Source organism: Bos indicus, chromosome 24 (genome assembly GCF_029378745.1).
Source record: "Bos indicus isolate NIAB-ARS_2022 breed Sahiwal x Tharparkar chromosome 24, NIAB-ARS_B.indTharparkar_mat_pri_1.0, whole genome shotgun sequence".
In the NCBI taxonomy this organism is placed as follows: Eukaryota; Metazoa; Chordata; class Mammalia; order Artiodactyla; family Bovidae; genus Bos; species Bos indicus.
In genome coordinates, this window is record NC_091783.1 from 43,918,951 (window position 1) to 43,942,556 (window position 23,606).

The following is a 23,606-nucleotide window of genomic DNA, read 5'->3' on the forward strand; positions in this document are numbered from 1 at the left end:
CTACCTTTTTGTTCATTCATTGTGCATATATTTTCCCTTACGCCATTGAACATTGTTTCAGTAGCAGTTATAATGTTTTTGTTGATATTGACAACATCTGAGTCATCAGGGTTTGATTCTGTTGGTTGAATTTTTCCTTGAGTGAGGATAAACTTTCCTAGTTTATGTATTGATTAATTTTGAATTCAATTCTAGAAATTGTAAGTATTATGTTGTAGAAACTCTGATTTTTTTATATGCCTCTAGGAATTTTGATGGTTTTATGTAGTATGCAATTGTCTTGTAAACCCTTTATCACCTATAATGCCGAGAGTTCAAATGCCAATTTAGTTCTTAAACCTTAATGCAAAGTGTGTTGAGTCTGCCGTCTACATGCTTGGTTCAGGAGTCAGCCAGAAACTTGGGCAATGTTTGTCCACAAGATTAAGGCCTCCTTTTTTCTGGCTTATCCTCTCCGAGACACCTCCCTTCATTTTCTGGCAGCTTTGGTGGCCTTGTACCTCAGGCAAGAAAGATGGTGGACTTTATAAGAGAATTTTAATCACCTTGCACTGCACTGAGGCTCTCACCTTTCAGCTCAAAACTAAAAAAATAGAGACTCACCTATGTCTGTCCCTTCATTCAGGATGTAACTCTTCTCTAAAACTTCCCTGCTTTTGTTCACTTTTTAGAGCCCTGTGTCCAGAAGTTAAAATTGCGTCCAGAATTTATACTGCTAAAGGGTTGGTTTCTAGGAACCTGCTCCAGCATACCTGTGGAAGTCAAGGCTTTATTTTAAATATGTCTTAGGATGTTTGAAATATTTTTTGTTTTTATAAATAAATAAAAATAAAAATAACAATAAATATTTTAAATTTATTTATTGCAGAGATAGAAGTATTTATCTCTGCAATAAATTTGGTCACAACCTAAGGTTAAGAATTGGTAGCTTAAACTCTCAGATCCTTGTTTAATTATCTGAATAAAAGAAAACACACCATTAAACCTGAACTGCCAAGCAACTAACAAAAAAAAAAAAAAAAAGAAATAATTAAAAAAAAGCATGCTGTCATTTAACTATCTATTCATCAACTAATGTGTTATGTATGGTAAGTGCTTTAAATGCATTATCTCATCAAGTCCTCACTAGATCACTGTATAGGCTTGGGACGTGAATCTGAGTGAACTCCGGGAGTTGTTGATGGACAGGGAGGCCTGGTGTGCTGCGATTCACGGGGTCGCAAAGAGTCGGACACGACTGAGCGACTAAACTGAACTGAACCCTTACAGAGGTAGGTACAGTTTATAGATGAGAAAAAGGGCTTTGAAGACCTTCAGTATTTTCCCTAGGCATGAATCCAGCTCTTTCCGACTCCAGAAACTGAACTTTTAAGCACTAATCAATGTGCCTGCTAGGATAATTTTTAGGAGTAGAAACTAGTGAAAGCCGTACAAAATAATTTGTAAATATATAGCTGTAGTGACAATGTATCATGGAAATACTTAGAAGGATGCAAATAGTTATCAGGAAAGCACTCAGGATTCCTAGAACTAGACATTTTCCTTTGCCATGGTTATGTAGATGCTGAAAGCATGATTTTTAGATCTAAATTCTTGCTAATTGTTATGATGAGTTTAGAGATGGCCTTTTTGATTGTGAGTATATTTAAGTATTTGGAATTAGAGATTAAGAGAACAGGGGATGTGGGCAGGCCCTTTATAGTGAGAGAATCAGAAGAGGAAGCATTAAGTTGTGCTGTGCTTACTCAGTTGTGTCCGACTCTTTGTGACCCCATGGACTGTAGCCCACCAGGCTCCTCTGTCCATGGGATTCTCCAGGAAAGAATACTGGAGTGGGTTGCCATGCCCTGTTCCAGGGGATCTTCCCAACCTAGGGATCGAAGCTACGTCTCTGCATTGTGGATGGATGCTTTACTGTCTGAGCCACCAGGGAAGCCCAAGAATACTGGAGTGGGTAGCGTATCCCTTTGCCAGGGGAACTTCCCAACCCAGGAATCGAACCAGGGTCTTCTGCATTGCAGGTGGATTCTTTACCAGCTGAGCAACCTGGGAAGCCCAAGCACTAAGTTAAGCAGCAGCATTTCTACACTGTGGTCAGAAGGCTCTGCCCATTTGTCTGACACTGGAGTAATAACAACAGTGTGTGTATGTTCAGTCACTTAGTTGTGTCTGACTCTTTGGGTCCCCATGGACTAGAGCCCTTCAGGTTCCTCTGTCCATGGGGTTTTCCATGGCAAGAATACTGGAGTGGATTGCCATTTCCTCCTCCAGGGGATCTTCTCGACCCAGGGATCGAATTCGTGTCTCCTGCATTTCAGGCAGATACTTTACCAAGGCCCATGATGATAATAATAATAGCAATGACAATGACAGTAGACACTAACTTTTATCAAGCATTTAGCATGCTCCAAGCATAGTACTAAACTTGTATTTTAAAATTTATTTCTCACAGAATTCTCTGTGACAGGCAGTACTGTGGTCCCTGTATAGCTGGTGGAATGATGAAACCTTACTGAAGTTAAATATCTTGTTCAAGGTTATATAAATAGTACATATGGAGCTGGGATTAGGACTCAGTGATGTGGATTTTGAATCACTCTCACCTCTCCTAACAGTGCTTTTCTATCTGTAAAAGGAAGTTCTTGCCACTTCTAGACATATTCTATGAATTTATTTGATCAGTGTTTTAGCTTTGTTAGTATTGGGACAATTTTCAGTGATCCTAGCACTCCTGGGTTGGATATCATCAAAAAGGAAAGAGGAAGGGAGCCCAAGAGGAGTTTTAGCACTCTTCAGCAAGTGCTGCAAGACATCCTGCTTAAAGTCTATATGACGTCATAGTCTTTTCCAACAAACTCCAGACTGCTAAAACCTGCAGAAAACAGTAAAGGATTAACTGCTGCTGCTGCTAAGTCGCTTCAGTCGTGTCCGACTCTGTGCAACCCCAGAGATGGCAGCCCACCAGGCTCCCCCGTCCCTTGGATTCTCCAGGCAAGAACACTGGAGTAGGTTGCCATTTCCTTCTCCAATGCATGAAAGTGAAAAGTGAAAGTGAAGTCACTCAGTCGTGTCTAACTCCTAGCGACCCCATGGACTGCAGCCTACCAGGCTCCTCCATCCATGGGGTTTTCCAGGCAAGAGTAGTGGACAGATAAAATGAAGACTTTTAACAGATTTAAAGCTCATGGGATTTGTTACCTCAGATATCATATAGCTTCTACTAACATAAAACTTTCTTAAGGAATTAAATTAGGTACATTTATTAGTATCCTAATGGAAGCAAGAGACACTGTTCTGGAGTCTACTTAATTTTTGTAGGTCCTCCTGCTCTCTGCCTTCCTTATTTTCACAGAGTTCTGGGGAACTTGGTCAGTCTGACCTGAGACATTAGGGGATGTGAAGAAAGATGTACTTTTACTGCATGGGAAGAAAGATGTACTTTTACTGAACGAGAATATACATGTGTTTAGAGTCTCTTAACAGCAGCAGCAGCAACATACTGTCAGAACTTTTAATTATAGTACAAACTGTACTTATATGGATAAAGAAGCATACATGTAGATTTGCAAAGAGGAATAACTGGATTAGTTTCTCAGAAATACTTTGCAAATAACAGATCTTAAATATACATGTCAGTAAAATAAATAACAGTAGTTTGCTGTTTCTTTAATGATCATGTTGTAATATCAGTGGGATATTGTCATCCTGATTGTGAGAATTGCTAGCTACAAACTGTTGCATGTGTAGTAATATGGATCTGCACAAAATAGGTTTTAAAAATCACTAAATATACATAGAGGAGTAGCCAACTAAATAGCCCATGTATAATTTCTTTTCCTTTATTTTAAAAAGAATATTTATGGGATGCACATACCTTTTGTTGTTGTTGTACCATGCAGCTTGAATGATTTTAATTCCCAGACCAGGGGTTGAACCTGGGCCCCAGCAGTAAAAGTACCCAGTCCTAACCCCTGGACTGACAGGGAATTCCCTGGAAAGCATGTGCCTTGAGTTTTTATTTTTTGGTACTGTTCTCATTTCTCATAAAATTCACTAAAGGTCATTCATGAAATATAAATTAAATTATACCTTTAAGGTAATTTCAAGTATGTAAAAATATAAATCAAAATAAATATTTTCTAAAACAACATATTTTAGTTTTGTAAATATGTCCATGGTTGCTATAATACATATTGATCTTCATTTGAAGTTTGGAAAGATAGCCCAGTTATTAAAAATTTATTAATCTGATGTACATTAATAAAGGAGGAAAAAATGATCATCTGAAAAAGCATTAAATAAAATTCAATATTGATCAACGATAAAAATACTGTTAGGAAAGTGGCAGGAAAAGAATATTTTTAATTTGATAAAAGTTAGTTTTCAAAAGTAAGCATATTGGTGAAGTTTTTAAAGCTTATCTATTAAAGTGAAGAAAAGTATAAGGAATTCCTCAGTCTTTGCTTCTTTTCACCTTTGTCCTGGATGTTCTCTCAAGAGAAATAAGAGGAGAAAGGGGTATTGTCATTTATTTGGTGAGGGGGAAGGATCAAAGAAGGATTACTGGAGGATGGAGGTGCAGAAGACACTGGGTTTCGGCTTCAAGTGAATTATTGACCTTTTGGATACCTACCCCAGCAGCCTCCCCATTAATTCTTGTGTTTCCCTTCTGCTTCTTAAGCTCCTGCCCTCCCCACACCGAATACTCTACCCATCACCTGACCAGCAGTCCTGTTTATGGCTAGCTTCTCCTCTCAGCAGCTCAGGGAAACTCTGGGGGCCAAGAAGTGCCTCTTCCCAAGATACCATCCCTCTTGCTGGCTCCTGAGCCGCTCAGTGCTGTGTACCTGCAGATCTGGCCTCTGTCCCTTCCATCGCTCATCCCTGTAAATTAATCTGTGACTCAGCAAAGACTTAGGATCAGAATCTGCTTCTTCTTTAAGCTTTGTCTTTAAAAACAGATGAACCTACAATTTATGTTTCTTTTATCCTGCTGGGGATGCCACTTGCTAGTATCTGGCATCTTTCCTGTGGCTCTAGTAGGAGGAAATTCTTCAGTGATGCTGTCTGCCTCAGATTCATCTAGGGAATGAGGTTAAATGTTTTTCACCAGTCTCTGGCTTGAGTCTCCATAATAGCTCTGTCTTGAAATGTTGTTTTGGTCTTGGTTTCCCTCATAATCCAAAAACCTGGTGAACACACACATTCTCTACTTAAAATGCATTTTGGGACATGTCGACTTTTTTCGTTTACCTCTGTGTTTGGACAGGTATGGGCTTCCTGTGTGGTGCAGTGGTAGAGAATCTGCTTGCTGATACAGGAGACACAAGAGATGCAGGTTCTATCGCTGGGTTGGGAAGATCCCCTGGAGGAGGAAATGGCAACCCCCTCCAGTATTCTTGCCTGGGAAATCCTACAGACAGAGGAGCCTGGCGGTCTGCAGTCCATGGGGTCTCAAAGAGTTGGAAACGACTGAGTGACTGAGCACACGCACACTGGACAGATTCACAAGGGTTGGGTATACCTTCTTCATTTTGCCGCAGTCTTCCTCTGGCCTTTATTTATTCCTACATAAGAACCAAATGGATTATATATTTATTTCCTCCTTTGAAATTTATGCTTCTAAAGCATAAGGAGTTTTAACCAGGAAAATACTTTAAAGTCAGTGGGATGCTGAGTTAGCCAAGAAGACTAATGGAGAAGCTTCCTTTATTATTGGAAACTCAAAGCTGGTTATTTGACTATAAGATGCATCCTGCCTGCTTGTAGAAAGACTGGAGATGGTACACAACAAAGCAGGTGGGCAGAAAGGAGAGCAGGCGGTAGGCAGCAACTAATTGGCACCTTTGGCTTACAAAAACCCTGTAGTCCATACCCTGAGTGCTTGTCCTAGCACTTAGGAGAGGCCACCCTGTGATGCTGCTGCTGCTAAGTCGCTTCAGTCATGTCCGACTCTGTGCGACCCCATAGATGGCAGCCCACCAGGCTCCCCCATCCCTGGGATTCTCTAGGCAAGAATACTGGAGTGGGTTGCCATTTCCTTTGCCAAGTTATCTATAGAAGAGCAAACTTTTCCTTAGCTCAGAGTTCTCACATGTGTATTGCTGTATGTGCTTTGTATTCTGGCCTTTTTGGTAATTATTTTGCCTCTCTAAGCTATAGAAGTTGTACCCTATAGCAAGGCTGTTCACGTGGAATTGAGCTATTACAACAAGAGTTAGTGGAATTATCCTCATGCTCTAGGGAAGGGGAGGACAGTTGGAGTCCTAGTGTTGTTGGTCTGTCACGCTACTCTGTCCCTGACAGTATATCCCTGTGGCTCCTAAAATCAGGGACCAATCATTCTACTGGTAACAGTTGCAGATAACCATCTTTTTGAATGCGACCCTGAGCTCTGGGCTCCGAAAGGCATATATGAAGGGGTCGATGATGGCATTACACATGATCAACACACCATTCACCTGGAAGAGGGACATGTAGCAGGCACAGTAGGGGTCAGCTGGGCAGAATGTCATCAAGAGGACATGAAGGACAAAGGGTGCCCAACAGAAAATGAAGACCCCGAGCAGGACAGTCAGTGTGACGGCCCCTCTCATGTTGGCTTTGGGAAGGGAGGGGGTCCTCCTGGTGTGGGAGCGGGCCAGCAGGAACATGTGCACGTAGAGGCACAGGATGAAGGCCAGCATCAGCGGGAACAGCGCTGTGAAGGCGATCACTGTGGGGACGTGATGGGAGAAGGTCACGATGGTAATGCCACTGCCTGTGCAGCCTGCCCAGAGGACCGTCAGGATGACGAGGGCACGGTGCGGGGTCATGATGCGGTGGTACTGCAGAGCGTGGAAGATTGTGATGTAGCGGTCAGCGGCGATCACAGACAGGCTGCAGATGGAGCCGAGAAGGGAGAGGATGAACAGGGAGTCCACCACATCATCTGCTGTGCTTTCAAAACTGCCTCGAGGCTCGAGGTAACCCATGTTTTTGAACATGATCAGAACGTTTTCCAAAATCTTGTACAGGCTCCCCAGCATATCGGAAATAGCCAAGCTGCAGATGAAAAAGTACATGGGCGACTGAAGACTCTTATTCTTGGCCACAGCCAGAAGGACCATCAGGTTCTCCAAAACCCCAACAATGGATACTGTGAAAAATATCTCTTCTGGCAAAATCACAGCAGGACAGTCTGAGTTATTTCTTGCTGTACTGTTGATGTTTTCATACAGATTGAGAATGTGTTTCATCTTTCCTGTGTGCAGTTAAGACAGAAACGTTACTGGAACTTGACAGGAAACTTGATTGATTCTCCAGAATCTTTTCTTCTTTGTAGTTCTTGCTGAAGATCTGAGGTAAAAAAGTATAGGTAGGAATATTAGTTACAAAATAGATCACAAAATAAAAACAAGCCATGATACCTTTGAGGAAGCTCTGTTGCCTCTGCAAAATACAATGGTGGAATATTTAAATAAAATAATTTATTGGACCCTCATCTTTTAAAAAATCCTTCCTAAATATATATTTTTAAAATTGAAGTATAGTTGACTTAGAATGTTGTGTCAGTTTCAGGTGTACAGCAAAATGATTCAGTTATACATGTGTGTATACATGTATTTTTTCAGATTCTTGAATGTAGTTCCCTGTGCTATACAGTAGATCTTTATTGTTTATTTTATGCATAGTAACATATAGCTGTTAATCCCAAACTCCTTTTATCCTTTCCTTTCTTTCCTCTTTGGTCACCATAAATTTGTTTTCTATGTCTGTGAGCCTGTTTCTGTTTTGTAAATAAGTTCACGTGTTTCATTTTTTTTTTTTAAGATTCCACGTGTAAGTGATATATTTCTCTTTCTAACTTAGTTCACTTAGTATGACAGTCTCTATGTCCATCCATGTTGCTGCAAATGACATTATTTCATTCTTTTTAATGGCTGCATAATATTCTTTCTTTCTGTGTGTGTGTGTGTGTGTGTGTGTGTATAACACATATTTTGTATCCATTCATTCATCTGTCGATGGACACTTAGGTTGCTTCCATGTCTTAGCTGTTGTAAATAGTCCTGCTATGAAGATTAGGGTGCATATTTCTTTTTAAATGAGAGTTTTCATCTTTTCCAGATATATGCCCAGGAGTGGGACTGCTGGATCATATAGCAACTCTATTTTTAGTTTTCTAAGGAACCCCCAATTCCCACCAACAGTGTAGCAAATGATTGTGGCTGTAACAACAGTCACATGGGGGTAACTGGCAGATGCCCTTTGCAAAAGAAAAGGGAACATGGGCGACTATAAAATGAGGTTTTTTTATACTGATTATTGTCTTTGGCCAGAAAATGTGAAGTCTAATTTTCATATTTTTGCAGGGCTCTGAGAGAAAGGAGAAGGCTTTTTCACTTGTGAAATTCCTGTTACGTGCCAACCAGCACTATGCCATGTGCTATGCGTGGCATCTCATTTTAATCCTCTTGTCAACAATACAGGTGGTCCTGTTGCCCCCAGTTTGCACCTAAGGAATTGGGGTGGAAAGGCCAAGATACTGAGAGTTAGGATTTAAATCAAGGTCTCTTTGGCTCCAAAGATGAATATCTGCTAAAATAAATCACTTATCTTAGTGCTTCTGTAAGTATTCACCTGATAAAGAAATTTTATCGGCTTTAGTAGAAATGAAAATAAAATAAGTTAAAAACCTGTGTATCTGACCAAGTCAGATATAACTGACCAAGTTGTTTTCCCAGATCTCTCTAGAAGATTATATTAAAGAAATTCAGAGGAGAGTGTGGCCCCACAATCCCCTCCTTTAGTTCAGGAGGGAGGCAGATGGCATGAGGCCTTGAGTAAAAGCGCTGCAGGCGTCCTGGAGACAGTCAGCAGCCCGCATCATACTCTCTGTGCTTTGGGGTTGTTGTATGGCTTCTGGGGAGAATGGCCGGGGAGGAGGGTAACAAGGCTTATTTTTCTGTTGAGTGAATGAGTGGTTTGTATCATGTGGCTTTTCCAGTTGATGGAGTTTTAAAATCCAGACTTCAGAAAGAGCCAGTGCGGAACTGAGGTCTGGGTTCCCAAATGACCCCCTCCTCTTGAGATTTTAGGAGTGGCTTCCCAAAAGTCACATCATTAACATAACAAGAGACAACTTGGTTGTTCTCCTCACTTAGAGAATTCCAGCGATCTTGTGAACTCTGTGCCAGACAAGAGGAGGCAGACCGCATATGTGCCTTCTTATAAATCATAATGCCACAGTGCCACAGGGCTCCTGCCTGCATCCCAGCTCAGTGAGGCCCTCTCCCCCCGTTTTCACTAGATGCATGTAACGTTTTGACTTCATTTTTGAATAGGTACTACTGTCATATATATTTATATATGTGTATTTGTGTGTATGTAGAGATACACGGAAATATTAGAGTCTCCCTCCCATCCCATCATCTTGTGTGCCCCGTTACTACTCCTCAAAGAAGTGGCCAGTATTCTTCTGGAGTTTCTTTATGCCCATAAAACAATAGGAGTGTGTACATCTTCTCCCAGTTGTTAGGGTTAAAGGGAGAGGCAGCAAGAGCAGCAAGGAAGTCTTCAGGCTGTGAGGCAGGCCCGACTACTGGGGCAAAGAAGAGGAAGAAAGGGGGACTGAGTAGGCAGTCTCTCACCACAGCACAGCTCTGGCAAGTTTTGAGCTGGTCAGTGGAGAGTCCTTGAGTCAGCTGCCAATTAGAGGAGTCCTAGCTCCTGCAGAAGTAGACTGAGCCCAGTCATGGACTGGGGGCAGCTGGTAGGAAAGATGCTGGGGATCCAGACACGGAGCACTGTGTTGCAGGGAGAAAGCCAATTCTGGCTTATGTTGGAAACTGTTTCTTTGACTTGCTTTTCATTGCTTTTATTATAATCATACTCAGTGGCTTGCCTGGAGGGCCCTGCCCCTCTGCTGGACTGTAAACTACATTGCCTTTGTTCAGTTTGTGGAGAGATAGTTTGTCCCTGCCCACCTGTGAAAAGAAGAGATTAACACATCCCTTCTAAAGACTGGCCACTCCCTTGGAGATGTTTTGCCAGACTGAAGACCCTTTCACTTTACTTCCCCATTGCATCTCCTTCTCTATTCTGCCTTTTGACTTTAGTTCCTCACTGCTTCTGATGTATCAAAGAACCTGACATCCAGACCCCAGTAAGATGCTTACTTTGAGGCACTAGCCTGTCACCTTCTCGGTCTGCCAGCTCCTCGATTAAATCTCTCCCTTGCCTCAACCCCTCGTCTCTCACATTCATTGGTCTATGGTGTGGCAAGCAGAGTGGGCTTGATCTCAGTAACACTGGGCACCAGTCAGCCCATTTCTGGCCAGCAGGATACCCCCTGCCCTGTGTGTTCAGTGGTTGGTATATTATACCTAGTGTTTTGTACCTCATTTCATCTTGGACACTTCGCACAAAGTAGATGGATCATTTTCTCATTCTTTCTGCTCCTCATTTTTCCATTTTTAAAAAAGCTGCCGCTAAGTCACTTCAGTCATGTCCGACTCTGTGCGACCCCATAGACGGCAGCCCACCAGGCTCCCATCCCTGGGATTCTCCAGGCAAGAATACTGGAGTGGGTTGCCATTTCCTTTTCCAATTTAAAAAAGCTACTACAAGGTATTCCATTGGATGGATATGTCCTGAGTTATTTCATCTGTGTTTTGATAGTCACTTGGGTTGTTTCAAACATTTTGCTGTATAAAGAATGCTGTAATGAATAATCATGTAAGATTTCATGTGCCTAGTGAGTTAGATAAGTTCACAGAAAAGGAATTGTTGAGTGAAAGTATATATGCATGTGAAAGTGTATATGCATCAGTATATGCACAGATACGGAGAATGCGATGGCACCCCACTCCAGTACTCTTGCCTGGAAAATCCCATGGATGGAGGAGCCTGGTAGGCTGCAGTCCATGGGGTCACGAAGAGTCGGACACGACTGCGCGACTTCACTTTCACTTTTCACTTTCATGCATTGGAGAAGGAAATGGCAACCCACTCCAGTGTTCGTACCTGGAGAATCCCAGGGATGGGGGAGCCTGGTGGGCTGCTATCTATGGGGTCGCACAGAGTTGGACACGACTGAAGCAACTTAGCAGCAGCAGCAGCATGCACAGATAAGGTCAAACTGCCTCCCTGGAGGGTTGTACCAGTTTACATCCTTACCAGTGGTGCGCTGCCCCACCTAGCCTCCTTAATGAAGGAGGCTTATTGCCAGTGAAACAGCTGGTAGGTTTTGGCTTGGGCAGGCTCCCTACCGTTCCTGTGCTCTCAGGATGCTTGGGCCTTCTGGTCTTAGCTTCCTACTTCTGTCCCGGTGCCCACAAACACACCAGACGTACCTTCTCCTGATAATGTGGCTGAGAGAGACACCCACCATTTCCTCCTTGGGTACAGTTCAGTTCAGTAGCTCAGTCCTGTCTGATTCTTTGTGACCCTATGGACTGCAACACGCCAGGCCTCCCTGTCCATCACCAACTCCCAGAGCTTGCTCAAACTCATGTCCATTGAATTGGTGATGTCACCCAACCATCTCATCCTCTGTTGTCCCCTTCTCCTCCTGCCTTCAATCTTTCCCAGCCTCAGGGTCTTTTCCAATGAGTCAGTTGTTTCCATCAGGTGGCCAAAGTATTGGAGCTTTAGCTTCAGCATTGGTCCTTCCAATGAATATTCAGGACTGATTTCCTTTAGGATGGACTGCTTGGATCTCCTTGCAGTCCAAGGGACTCTCAAGAACACCACAGTTCAAACAGTCAATTCTTCTTGGGTACAAACTGTCCTTATTTGTATTTCTATTTCTTGGTCTTAAAGTCAATAAGAAAAAGAGTAGAAAAACTGAGTAGTAAGACAAGCTAAAGATGACCCAGTAAAAAAAGAAGAGATAAAAAATTGGAAACAACAGTAAAATCTTAAAAACCAACATGTAGGCTAGGTTTTACATAAATTACAAGTAGCCAAAATGAGGGTGTGGTGTGGGAATGGGGCAGGGCGGAGGATGTAGGTTGGTCTGGGAGCTTCTATCTCCCCAGGGGAAAGCTCAACAACCTTCCCTTCAGCCTGCACCCAACTCCGCTGAGCACTAGCAGTTCCTGGCAGAAGTCCGGGTAGCAGTCAGTAGGAGTATGTGTAACCAATCAGCTATCTTGCCATGGCAGTTCCCCAGTCACCTTGAGGAGCTGAGTGCCTGCCAGTTCATACCTTCAATCCCAGAAGTTTGACTTGAATAGGGCAGAGCACTTTGAAGGACTTCTTATAAAATTGAACAAGTGAACAAATTGAAAAGATCTGCTTATTGTGAGGGACTATGTAAGTGATGGAACTGTGCAGTCTGTGTGGCTGGGATCCCACTCCCCAGTGTCTCCCCCTGTATACACACGTCCACCATGGGCCCTTAGCTGGTGCTTTTAAGACACAAGGACTGTTAATTGCTGTGGACTGGTTTGTGAAGGGTTTGCCTGCTTTCTTATTTGCAACCTTCTGGAATTAATGTATTTGTATGACTGACAGATGGCTTGAAGGATGCATGTTGGGCTGTGGTGTGTGGGGTGGTGAGGAGTCTGAAGAGTGCTGAGATTGATACTAAAATCAGAGAAGCTTTCTCTCCCACTGTGCCATTGCTTCTTGTAGAATCACCTGAAGCACAGAGAACTTTCGATTTGAAATTGCTAGCTCTAGAACAACAGACTGGTTCCGCATTGGTAAAGGAGTACATCAAGGCTGTATATTGTCACCTTGCTTATTTAACTTATATGCAGAGTGCTGCTGCTGCTGCTAAGTCGCTTCAGTTGTGTCCGACTCTGTGCGACCCCATAGACGGCAGCCCACCAGGCTCCCCCGTCCCTGGGATTCTCCAGGCAAGAACACTGGAGTGGGTTGCCATTTCCTTTTCCAATGCATGAAAGTGAAAAGTGAAAGTGAAGTTGTTCAGTCATGTCTGACTTCTAGCGGCCCCATGGACTGCAGCCCACCAGGCTCCTCCATCTATGGGATTTTCTAGGCAAGAGTACTGGAGTGGGTTGCCATTGCCTTTCATGTGAAATGCTGGGCTGGATGTAGCACAAGCTGGATCAAGATTGCAGGGAGATATAGCAAAAACCTCAGATATGCAGATGACACTATTCTTACAGCAGAAAGCGAAGATTAACCAAAGACCCTGTTGATGAAAGTGAAAGAGGAGAGTGAAAAAGCTGGCTTAAAACTCAACACTCAAAAAATGAAGATCATGGCATCTGGTCTCATCACTTCATGGCAAATAGATGTGGAAACAATGGAAAAAGTGAGACTTTATTTTCTTGGCTCCAAAATCACTGCAGATGGTGACTGCAGCTATTAAATTAAAAGACAAGTGGCCTGCGCCTTGGAAGAAAAGCTATGACCAACAGACAGTATATTAAAAAGCAGAGACATTATTTTGCCAACAAAGGTCTGTCTAGTCAAAGCTATGGTTTTTCCAGTAGTCATGTATGGATGTGAAAGTTGGACCATAAATAAAGCTGAGTGCCGAAGAATTGATGCTTTTGAACTGCGGTGTTGAAAAAGACTCTTGAGAATCCCATGGACTGCAAGGAGATCCAACCAGTCAATCCTAAAAGGAAATCAGTCCTGAATAATCACTGGAAGGACTGATGCTGAAGCTGAAGCTCTAATACTTTGGTCACCTGTTGTGAAGAGCTGACTCATTAGAAAAGACCCTGATGCTGGGAAAGATTGAAGGCAGGAGGAGAAGGGGATGACAGAGGATGAGATGGTTGGATGGCATCACCGACACAACGGACATGAGTTTGAGCAAGCTCTGGGAGTTGGTGATGGACAGGGAAGCCTGGTGTGCTGCAGTCCATGGGGTTGTAAAGAGTTGGACATGAACTGAACTTAACTGAACTCTGGAGCCTGATCAGTATTTAAAGGGAGCAGCAGAACTGAGTTGCTGAGGCAGAAGGGCCTTGGAGACACCTAAGCTTGTTAGGTGTGCTGCTGAGAATGTTTTCACTGAGTTTTTTTTTTTGGGGGGGGGGGGTTGTTTTCCCCATCAATTGGTAAAAAAGGTTTTTGTATTATTTATCATAGCTTTTGCTTCCCCTTTCCCCTTTGAGGTAGCAATAATCTCACGTAGTCTCAACTGTCATTTGGCTGTCCTTACCATTTTTATTTACTTTGGAGTTTGATATAAACATGCTGTCTCACTGGCCAGGGGAAACTCAGATTACTAACAAAGTAGGAGATTTTGAGTGTTATATATACAGCTAAATGAGTATTGATTTTTTTCTCAAATTATATAATACAATGCAAATAAAGATTAAAAGACACAGTCACTGAAGTGGAAAGGCTGAACCTGTAGGATATTTAAGTCTGGTGCCTTGTTTAACTATATTCCACAGAAGTGGTTCACTTTTCTGGTGAGAGAGCTGGATATGTTCATAAGAGTACAGTTGACGATGCTCACTAGAAGGATTGCCTAGAAAGTGTTAAATCTGATTGTGACCAGGTGCTTCACCTCTGGAGGAGTTCAGGGTTTCGGTGATGATATATCTTTGTGTATTTATCTTTCTCTTTAAAACAATTTCTAATGTTCTTTGAAAATTTCCAATATTCTTGGAAGGGAAATCTGAGAAATAGTGGTGTGTGTGTGGGAGTGGCAGGGGGGAAAAATGATATATTAAGATCAGACTAAGGTTTGATTTTAATTAGAGACAAATGACCTCCTTGGTTCTACTATAGAGTCCTATATCTGGTTTATCCTAAAAATATAAACATTTTGTGAAAGTTAATTTTGTTTTAGTCTAAGAGAAATAATCATCAAAGTCAAGAAAAAGCATCAAAGATATAGATGTCCTTAAACCTTATCCTCGGAGAAGGCAATGGCACCCCACTCCAGTACTCTTGCCTGGAAAATCCCATGGACGAAGGAGCCTGGTGGGCTGCAGTCCATGGGGTCGTGAAGAGTTGGACACGACTGAGCTTTCACTTTCACTTTACACTTTCATGCATTGGAGAAGGAAATGGCAGCCCACTCCAGTGTTCTTGCCTGGAGAATCCCAGGGACAGGGGAGCCTGGTAGGCTGCCGTCTCTGGGGTCGCAGAGAGTCAGACACGACTGAAGCAACTTAGCAGCAGCAGCAAACCTTATCCTATTCAGTTCCTACACATGCACATGGGAACAAGACTCCTTAGTTCAGAGTTTCTGCATTAGGTTTGGGTCATACATGACATTATGTGCAAATAACCCAACCCAGAGCCATCATGCAGTGTGGGCTCCATCAAGAAGTTCTCATTGTCTACAGGATAAAATCCCATTATTAAGTCACTTGGCATGTCAGGCTATCTACACTGTGTTCCAGGCTAATGTTTTTTTGCCATATTCCCCAGTATTCTACATAGAATCCATATTCCAGCCAGCCCAGGTTTCTTATTGTCTCCAGGAAGTTTAGCACATTTTTGCCTTCCACATTTTTACTACTGTTTTCCTGCTAGAATTCCCCAGTCTCTCCTCTGTCTAAATCCTGCTTTTGTTTTAGCCCCAAGTCAAGACCAAACATCTTGCGTGTCTCCATGCCACTGACCCATATGACCGCTCTGCTCTCATGTCCTGAAGCGTGGTTTGTTCTTGTATTTAGCGTGCGGTGCCCTCTGCCTGTGTGAAAGATCAGCTTCCGGTGTTTGTGTTATGTCTGCTGAGCAGCAGGTAACCCCTTGGCGGGGCTGGCAGGTTCTCCTTCCTCCTCTCTGATCCGCTCTAGTGACTCACTGAGATGTCCAGGAACTATTTTTGATGTGTTTGTTAGAATGTGAATGTCATCAATCGAATAATTAACCGTTTGTATTTCTAGAAAGATATGTTTGGGAGAGATATATAAAATGTGCAAGGAACAAGAGTTAGTGGTTTTATTTTTTCATTGGCAGACAAAATTTCAGTTAGAATTTGTGGGAAAATGAGCACTTCTGCTAAAGATTAATTTCTTGGTGTCTTTTTATTTGAAGTAGTGCCTGTAAAATGAGCAGCCTTGCTCTCTTAGAAAGGGCAAGGGATTCGCTTCCCTGGAGTCCAGGAACACGGCTTTATCTGCAGGAGCATGTGAAGGGCCAGAGTTCTCCTGGGCAGTAAAAGCAGGAAATAATGAGACCTTTGGTGCAGGACAGAAAGGAAGAGAGGCTTTTTCTTAGAAGGGGAAAGTGAGTAGCCTTTGTCAGTAGAAAGGAGTTGAAATCAGACCTCTTATTTGAATGTCAGGAAGGAAGAATTGCCTAACCTCTGAGAATGTCTGCTCTCAGTAAGGGAAAGAGACTCTGGACAGTCCTCTTGAAAGAGAGAAATGAACATCAAATCCAGTTTTGTCCCAGAACTCCAAGGTGGCTAGTACCCTGGGGTGGCTGTGATGGGATTAAAAGTACTGAGGACCATAGGTCATGGTCTGGCAGTCCCTTGAGGCAGGCTCTGCCCTGGTTGTGCCAGGAGCTATGCCCATCTGGGCCAGCTCCCCTGTGAACAGTGGAGCAGTTCCCAATGTCGGCACCAGGTGGCAGTGAGGAGTCCAGACAGCACTAGATGGACGCATGCCAGACTCCTGGCTCAGTTCTGGAGTCCGTAAACCCTGGGATTACAGAACATCCAGAGTAGGAGACAGCCCAGAGGAAGACACTGGCCTTTTCCCCCTACATAGCAGGTTTATGCTTGAATATATAATCTGAATATTAAGACATGTGACTGTTTCTACCATTACTTTGTTGCACAACCCATACTGGTTATATGAGGTTCATTTTAAGACATGACTTCTATGAGATACTCAGGATAAAAAGCACTGATCATTCTATTGAGTAAAACTTAGGAAATACACCCTGATCAAAAAGTGTAAGCCCCTCCCCCCAAAGGGAAAGTGAAGTTGCGCAGTCGTGTCCGACTCTTTGCGACCCCATGGACTGCAGCCTACCAGGCTCCTCCATAGGATTTTCCAGGCAAGAATACTGGAGTGGGGTGCCATCGCCTTCTCCCCCCAAAACAAACGAACAAACAAACAGAAATAGAGAGAAAAAGACAAAAAAGTGTAAGCCCATTGTTATCATTGTAATTTCAGATCCCCTGGTTTCCATTTGGTGCAAATCAAAAGGTGGTCTGGTGAGGTGAGAAAGGCTTCTCCTGGAAACAGGTCAGTCCGTTTTCACTTGAGTACTTGGTACTCCTTTTCATACAGGAGAAGATACTGATATTGGGTTGGGGTGAAAGTTGGAGGGGGAAAAGAAATACATGGTTAAAGCAAACAGTTTTCTATTAACATTGGAGCCTAACTGACTAATGACACTTGAGACAAGTGAAAAGATGAAAAAAATAGTTAGAAATGAAGGTGTTTGGGGAGGGAGGTGGGAGGGGGGTTCAGGATGGGGGACATATGTAAACCCATGGCTGATTCATGTTAATGTATGGCAAAAACCACTATAGTATTTTACAGTAATTAGCCTCTAATTAAAATAAATAAATTAATAAAAAAAGAAATGAAGGTGTTGTGAAAAATCATAATCACAGCTGATTTATTTGTTTAAATAAATATAAGGTGTTCAAAATCTAGGTACTGACCCTTAATTAGAAAGTGTGTTATCACGAAAAAATCTAAGGATCCTAGTCACACACCCTAACCCAATAGAAGGTGACTGATAGAGTTCCACTGTGACACTCTGCCTTTAGGATCTGGCAACCTGACCAATCTGACTCAATGGCTCTGAACATATTGTCAATGATAGGAACAAAGATGTACATACAATGATGCTCACAGTATATACACATTTTTCAGTGGAAAACTGAAAAACCATGTAAATAACTGGTGACCTTATAAATAATTATAAACCAATTATAACCATATAAATAATGGGTTAAATAAATTCTGGCAGGCCCATAAGGTAGACCCCTCTTCTATGGTTAAAATCATGGTTCAGTGGTGCAGAGTGTATATATATATATATATGTATGTGTGTATATATATACACACACACTGATGCAAAAGCATCGAAAAAATCGAAAAATCCCTGAAAAATGTTTCAGACTTTATTTGGGTGATGGAGCTTGGATATTCTTAAAAAAATAAGCCTTTTATTTTAGAACAATTTTGTATTCATGGAAAAGTTACAAAGATAGTATAGAGAGTTCCCATACACAGCACACTCATTTTCCCATGTGAGGCCCCACATCAGACTTCCCAACCTGGGGATCCGGCAAAGGGACCAGGAATCCCCAGGGAATCTGACTCTGAAGGCCAGTGGGGTTTGATTACGGAACTTCCACAGGATTGGGGGAAACAGAGACTCTTGGAGGACACACACAAAACTTCGTGTGCACCACAACCCGGGGGAAAAAAGCTCTGACCTCAGCGGACACTGAGCCAGACCTGCCTGGGAGTGTCTGAGGATCTTCTGTGGAATGTGTGCCAGCAGTGGCCTGATGTGAGGACAGGGGCACTGGCAACAGCAGTCCTGGGAGTCGTATGTTGGCATAAGTCCTCCGGGAGGTCACCAGTAGCCCTACCATAGAGCCCTTAGACTTCAGGACTGGGTTGCCACAGGCCAAACTACTAACAGGGAAGGAGCACAGCCCTACCCATCAGCAGACAATTGGATTAAAAATTTACCCACCAGAGCAAGACCCAGTTTTCTCCACAGCCAGTCCCTCCCATTAGGGAGCTTACACAAGCCTCTTATCCTCATCCTTTAGAGGGCAGACAGAAGAAGCAAGAGCTACCATCCCACAGCCTCCAGACCGAAAAATCACAATCACAGAAAAACTAACCAAAATGATCACATGGATCACAGCCTTGTATAACTCAGTGAAGCTATGAGCCATGCCACGCAGGGCCACCCAAGATGGGCTGGTCAGCCATGGATACATGGATACTTATATTTTAGGTTATAATCTAGTATTATTTTACTTATTTTGTTGCTGATATCGTTCCTACTTCTTGCAGTTGGCACATGTCCTTTGAACATGCCCTCACCACTGTGATTTTTTGGAACAATTATTTATCTTTTGCACTACACAGTGTTCCCAGCTCACTTTTGTTATTTTGTGCCATCATGATGAAATGAGCCATTGTTCTGAGAGGATCACTGACTCCTTTTATTGGAAAATGGTGTTAAAAACCGAGATCTGAGGGGTAAAGTGTGTGTTGTTTCTTGCATGCTGCTGCTTCTAAGCCCTTCCTACTCAGAGCAAGGAGACGTGTGTGTACACTATCCATATGTGCACACACCTCTGCAAATACTTCTCTCTCTACCCATGTCTATATGAAGATAAGCATGAGCTCACCCTGAAGTTTCCAGCTCCAGTCTGTTGCCATGTGGCTCCTTCCGGCCTCCTCTCCTTACTTATGTGTAACCTCCTGTTCCAACAGCGAAGAACCAGCTCCTGCTGTGTGCAGGGCATCTTTTAATTGTTGGGTCCAGGTGCACACTTGCAGGTGCACCACAGAAACACTTGCAGTGGTTTTCAGAATCAATAGCCCACATCCTTGTGGTGAACTGTGTCATCTAGAGAGCAGATTGCCTGTATCTTACCATTTTCACTCATTTTCAAGGTCACTTACATTAGCACCTTCCCCACACCCCATGCATTGAGATTTTTTCATGTATTTATGATGGTACAGTCAGATTCTTTGCTTACGTTGCATTCTGAGATGGTCTAACTTCCAAAATGATTTTTCAAAAAAATTTTGAAAACATAAGATTCACAGTTTATGCCATAAATTTCTATAGGTTTTGACAAATGCATGGTGTCATATATTCACTATCATAGTATCTTACGGAATAGTTTCACTGTTCTGTGGTACAAAAATCCTCTTGTACTACATCTATTCACAGCCCTCAGTCCCTCTCCAAACCACTGGTAACATCTTATCTATTTACTGTCTTGTTTTCCTTTTCCTAGAACATCATATAATCAGAATCATACAGCAGCTGGCCTTTTCAGACTGGCTATGTCACTTAGTAATATGCATTTAAGTTTCACCCCTGTCTTTTTTAGGCTTGATAGCTAAAAGATAGTTCAAGGACTTCTTGGTTGTTTCCAGATTTTGGCAATTATGAATGAAGCTGCTATAAATATCCATGTGCAGGTATTTGGGATGAACGTGAGTTTTCAGCTCATTTGGGTAAATACCAAGGAGCCCAATTGTTGGATCATATGGAAAGAGTCTGTTTAGTTTTGTATCAAACCAGCACAGTGTCTTCCAAAGTGATTGTACCATTTTGCATTCCCACTAGTGAGGAATGAGATGCTCCACAGCTTCACCACCTTTGGTGTTGTCAGCATGTTGGATTTCAGCCATTTTAATAAGTGTCTAATCTCATTGTCATTTTAGTTTTCATTTCTCTAATGATAAATAGTGATGAGTATTATTTTCTATGTTTATTTACCATATGTAGATTTCCTTTGGTGAGACATCTGTTCTTATCTTTTGTTCATTTTAAAATTCTTTGTTTTCTCACTGCTGAGTTTACTATTTCCTTGAAGATTTTGGGGAAAATAGTCATTTCCAATATGTATTTTGCAAGTATTTCTCCCAGCACCACCTGTTGTAAGATCTATCCTTTTCCCTTGGGTTGCCCCCACACTTTTGTTGGAATGAGTTGGTTTCGTTTGTGTGGGTCTGTTTATGGGCTCTCTATTTGTTTCAACTGATCTTTGTCTATTCTTTTGTTTTGATTTCTGTTGCCTTACAGCTTTACCTAGCTGTAAGGGATTTGTTGTCTACTGTGTGGAGAAGGCAATGGCAACCCACTCCAGTACTCTTGCCTGGAAAATCCCATGGACGGAGGAGCCTGGTAGGCTGCAGTCCATGGGGTCGCTAAGAGTCGGGCACGACTGAGCGACTTCACTTTCACTTTTCACTTTCATGCATTGGAGAAGGAAATGGCAACCCACTCCAGTGTTCTTGCCTGGAGAACCCCAGGGATGGGGGAGCCTGGTGGGCTGCCGTCTCTGGGGTTGCACAGAGTCGGACACGACTGAAGTGACTTAGTAGCAGCAGCAGTGTGGAGCTCAAAACATGTGATTAGCATTTTGAATTAATATTCTAACGTATAAAAGAGCAAACTCCCCAGTACATCAGCACTTCCTTAAAATTTGTACTTTAAAAGCAGTTTGATTTCGCCCAGCTTCTCTCACAATTGTCTCTATGATAAAGGTCAGAGAGAATGCAGGGTGAGAGAGGTTCTCCTTCAGTGCTTCAGTTAAGTATGAGGGCAGGTTCTACTCCTGTGCCCTGCTCCAGGACCCATTTCATAGATAAGAAAACTGAGGTTCAGAGATGAACTTGCTCAAGGTCTTCCAGCCACTAAATCTTGCTCCAGGGCTCCACATGCATTGCCGGCACATTGGCAAGTGCATGTGGAGCCATGAGTGTAAACTGTCTTCTGAATTTTAGTATCATTTTAACATCAGCCACACTTTTTGAGATGACACTCATGCCCTTTACACACCTTATCTCTCAGCTCCCGGGGCCCCAGGGCCATCTGCCCCCACCCAACAGAGCCTCCTGGAAACCCTGCCCCTGAGCTGCCTTATCTGTGCTCCCACCGCCTGGTCTTACTCCCTGGCCTCAGACCCCAGCACAGACCTGCCCATGTTTGTACAATGTGGCCTTTAAGTGTGTAGGTGGGAAACATGCCTGGAAAACTAGTGAGATGAAGGTAGATTGGCTTTTTTCTTTACACTGAGCTGCCTGGGGTTGCCCAGAGGGGTGAGAGGGCGATGGTGTTGAAAGGGAACACCCCTACCCTCACACCAATCCCCAAAACCCAGGACACTGAAAAAGTCAGGGTGCTCCAAGATGTCCCCTCCACTCGCTGGAGGTGTCCTGCCCTCTCTGCTGGGGCCCCCCTTCTCTGTGTTCCCACAGAGAATAGCCCCAAGAGGGCTCTTCTTGAGGACTGAGTGTGACCTGCTGTCCCAGCCACAGTGGGCTAGTGGCCGCAGACTGGCTCCTCGGTGTGAGCAGCCCTTTCCAGTCAGTGCGTGAGGCTCATGACCAGTCCTCTGCCCATCCTGATCCTGGTCAAGGCCCAGCTCTCAGCGTCACCTCGCATCACTCTCTTGGTTTTTCCCCCCTTGGCTTTGCATGTGTGCCTATGTGTGTACAGGAATATGCGTGTGTATACATGTGTGTGTGTGCATGTACATGTGTGCGTAAGTGTGTGTGTTTAGGAGGAGGATGAATAGTAGGATTATCTCAAGGCAGTTTACGGAAATAAAAATAGGACGACTCGCTGTTTTTATAAAAAGACTGGGCCATCCTTTCTGGAGAATTCTTTTCCCCCGTGACGGAGCCAACTGAGCAAAGAGTCTCAAGTCTGTAGTGGGTGCATGGCTCTCCAAGTGATTAGGGCTTTGGAGGAGAATGGGATCAGGAATGTGCTTTTAACTCTCGTTTATCCTACACCCTATATTTTTGCCAAGGAAGGCAGAGGACCATTGAACTAACAGATGGGAAAGGCAGAGTGTTAATTGCCCCAGATCACAAAAAGTCCACATGTGAATGTCGATGGCAGAGATGCTTAGGTGCTAGTGCCAGAGTGAAAACAGAAGGTTAATCAGGTAAAAGGGTGACTCTCCAGGGGTAGAAGAAGCATGACTTTTCCCACTCATAATCCCATTAGGAAAACCTGCCTGTCGTCCTTGACTAGAGCTCGATGATGATTTAAAACTAAGACTTTAGAATAAATTCATCAGGAGGGAAATTGGATTTAGTTTGATACACACATTTGTTGTTACAGTTTAATTAGAAAATAATGTACTCCACATGAGGATGAAAGACCATAATTCGAAAGATGAGCTACTAGGAATTCTGAATATAATCTTTTCTCAAGGTTTTTCCCTAACTGCTCTATTTATGAGTCCAAAGCACTCAAGAACCTGAGAAATTAGTAAAAAATGTACTTACCTTCTGCTCTGAAGCAGGAACTTTCTGGCCGAGATGACTGAGACTAAATGAGATTTGAAAGAAAAGCAAGAGCAGGGCCTTGGGCTGGGAGGTGCGGAACAAATGCATCACTGGAGGGACAGTTGTTTGTTATCATAACCTTGGATAAATGTCATTCGAAAGGCACTGCATACTTCTGGTAATGTGAAGTTGGGAGAAATGGAAAGAAACGGTTAGATTTAGACACAATTTCCATGGGCTTAGCTGGATAAGGGTGCTTCCAATGTTCACGACAAGGTTTATGGCAGACTGCAGAACTGTGACCTTGCTCATTTTTAACGTCATTTTTGGTTAGTTTTCAACCAAGGAATTCAGTAAAGTTGGATTTTGAGGAAATGGTTTTGGAAGAATTTGTTTTAAAATCTTCATCAAACTACTCAAGACATCTCGCAAATACTTACCTTGTTAATCTCATTAAGAAGAGAGGAAGTAACCCATCATCTGAGTTTCACAAGATTGAACAGTGAGCCGGGCTGTGTGCCCAAGGCCCGCGGAGCATGGGCCACCGCAAGAAGAAAACCTCGTGTGCTGCCAATTCTGTCATTAAGCTTCACAGAAGCCACAGTCCAGAGCCCATTATTCTCAGCAAAACTGTTTAATTTTAGATACAATGTTGTTGGCTTTCTGTTTGCCAGTGCCTCCAAGGGAAGACTACTGTTG

At 43.0% G+C, this 23,606-nt stretch overlaps 1 protein-coding gene across 1 annotated transcript; it reads right to left on the bottom strand.

Moving 5' to 3' along the window:
• Window positions 1-3,425: 3,425 nt before the first annotated feature.
• On the bottom strand, window positions 3,426-23,014 carry MC2R (melanocortin 2 receptor). Its single transcript, XM_019986548.2, has 2 exons — window positions 22,908-23,014; window positions 3,426-7,338 (listed from the first exon to the last, which is right to left on the bottom strand). The coding sequence occupies exon 2, from the start codon at window positions 7,236-7,238 to the stop codon at window positions 6,345-6,347; it is 894 nt and encodes a 297-aa protein (XP_019842107.1). The 5' UTR covers window positions 7,239-7,338; window positions 22,908-23,014; the 3' UTR covers window positions 3,426-6,344.
• Between the last annotated feature and the right edge of the window lie 592 nt (window positions 23,015-23,606).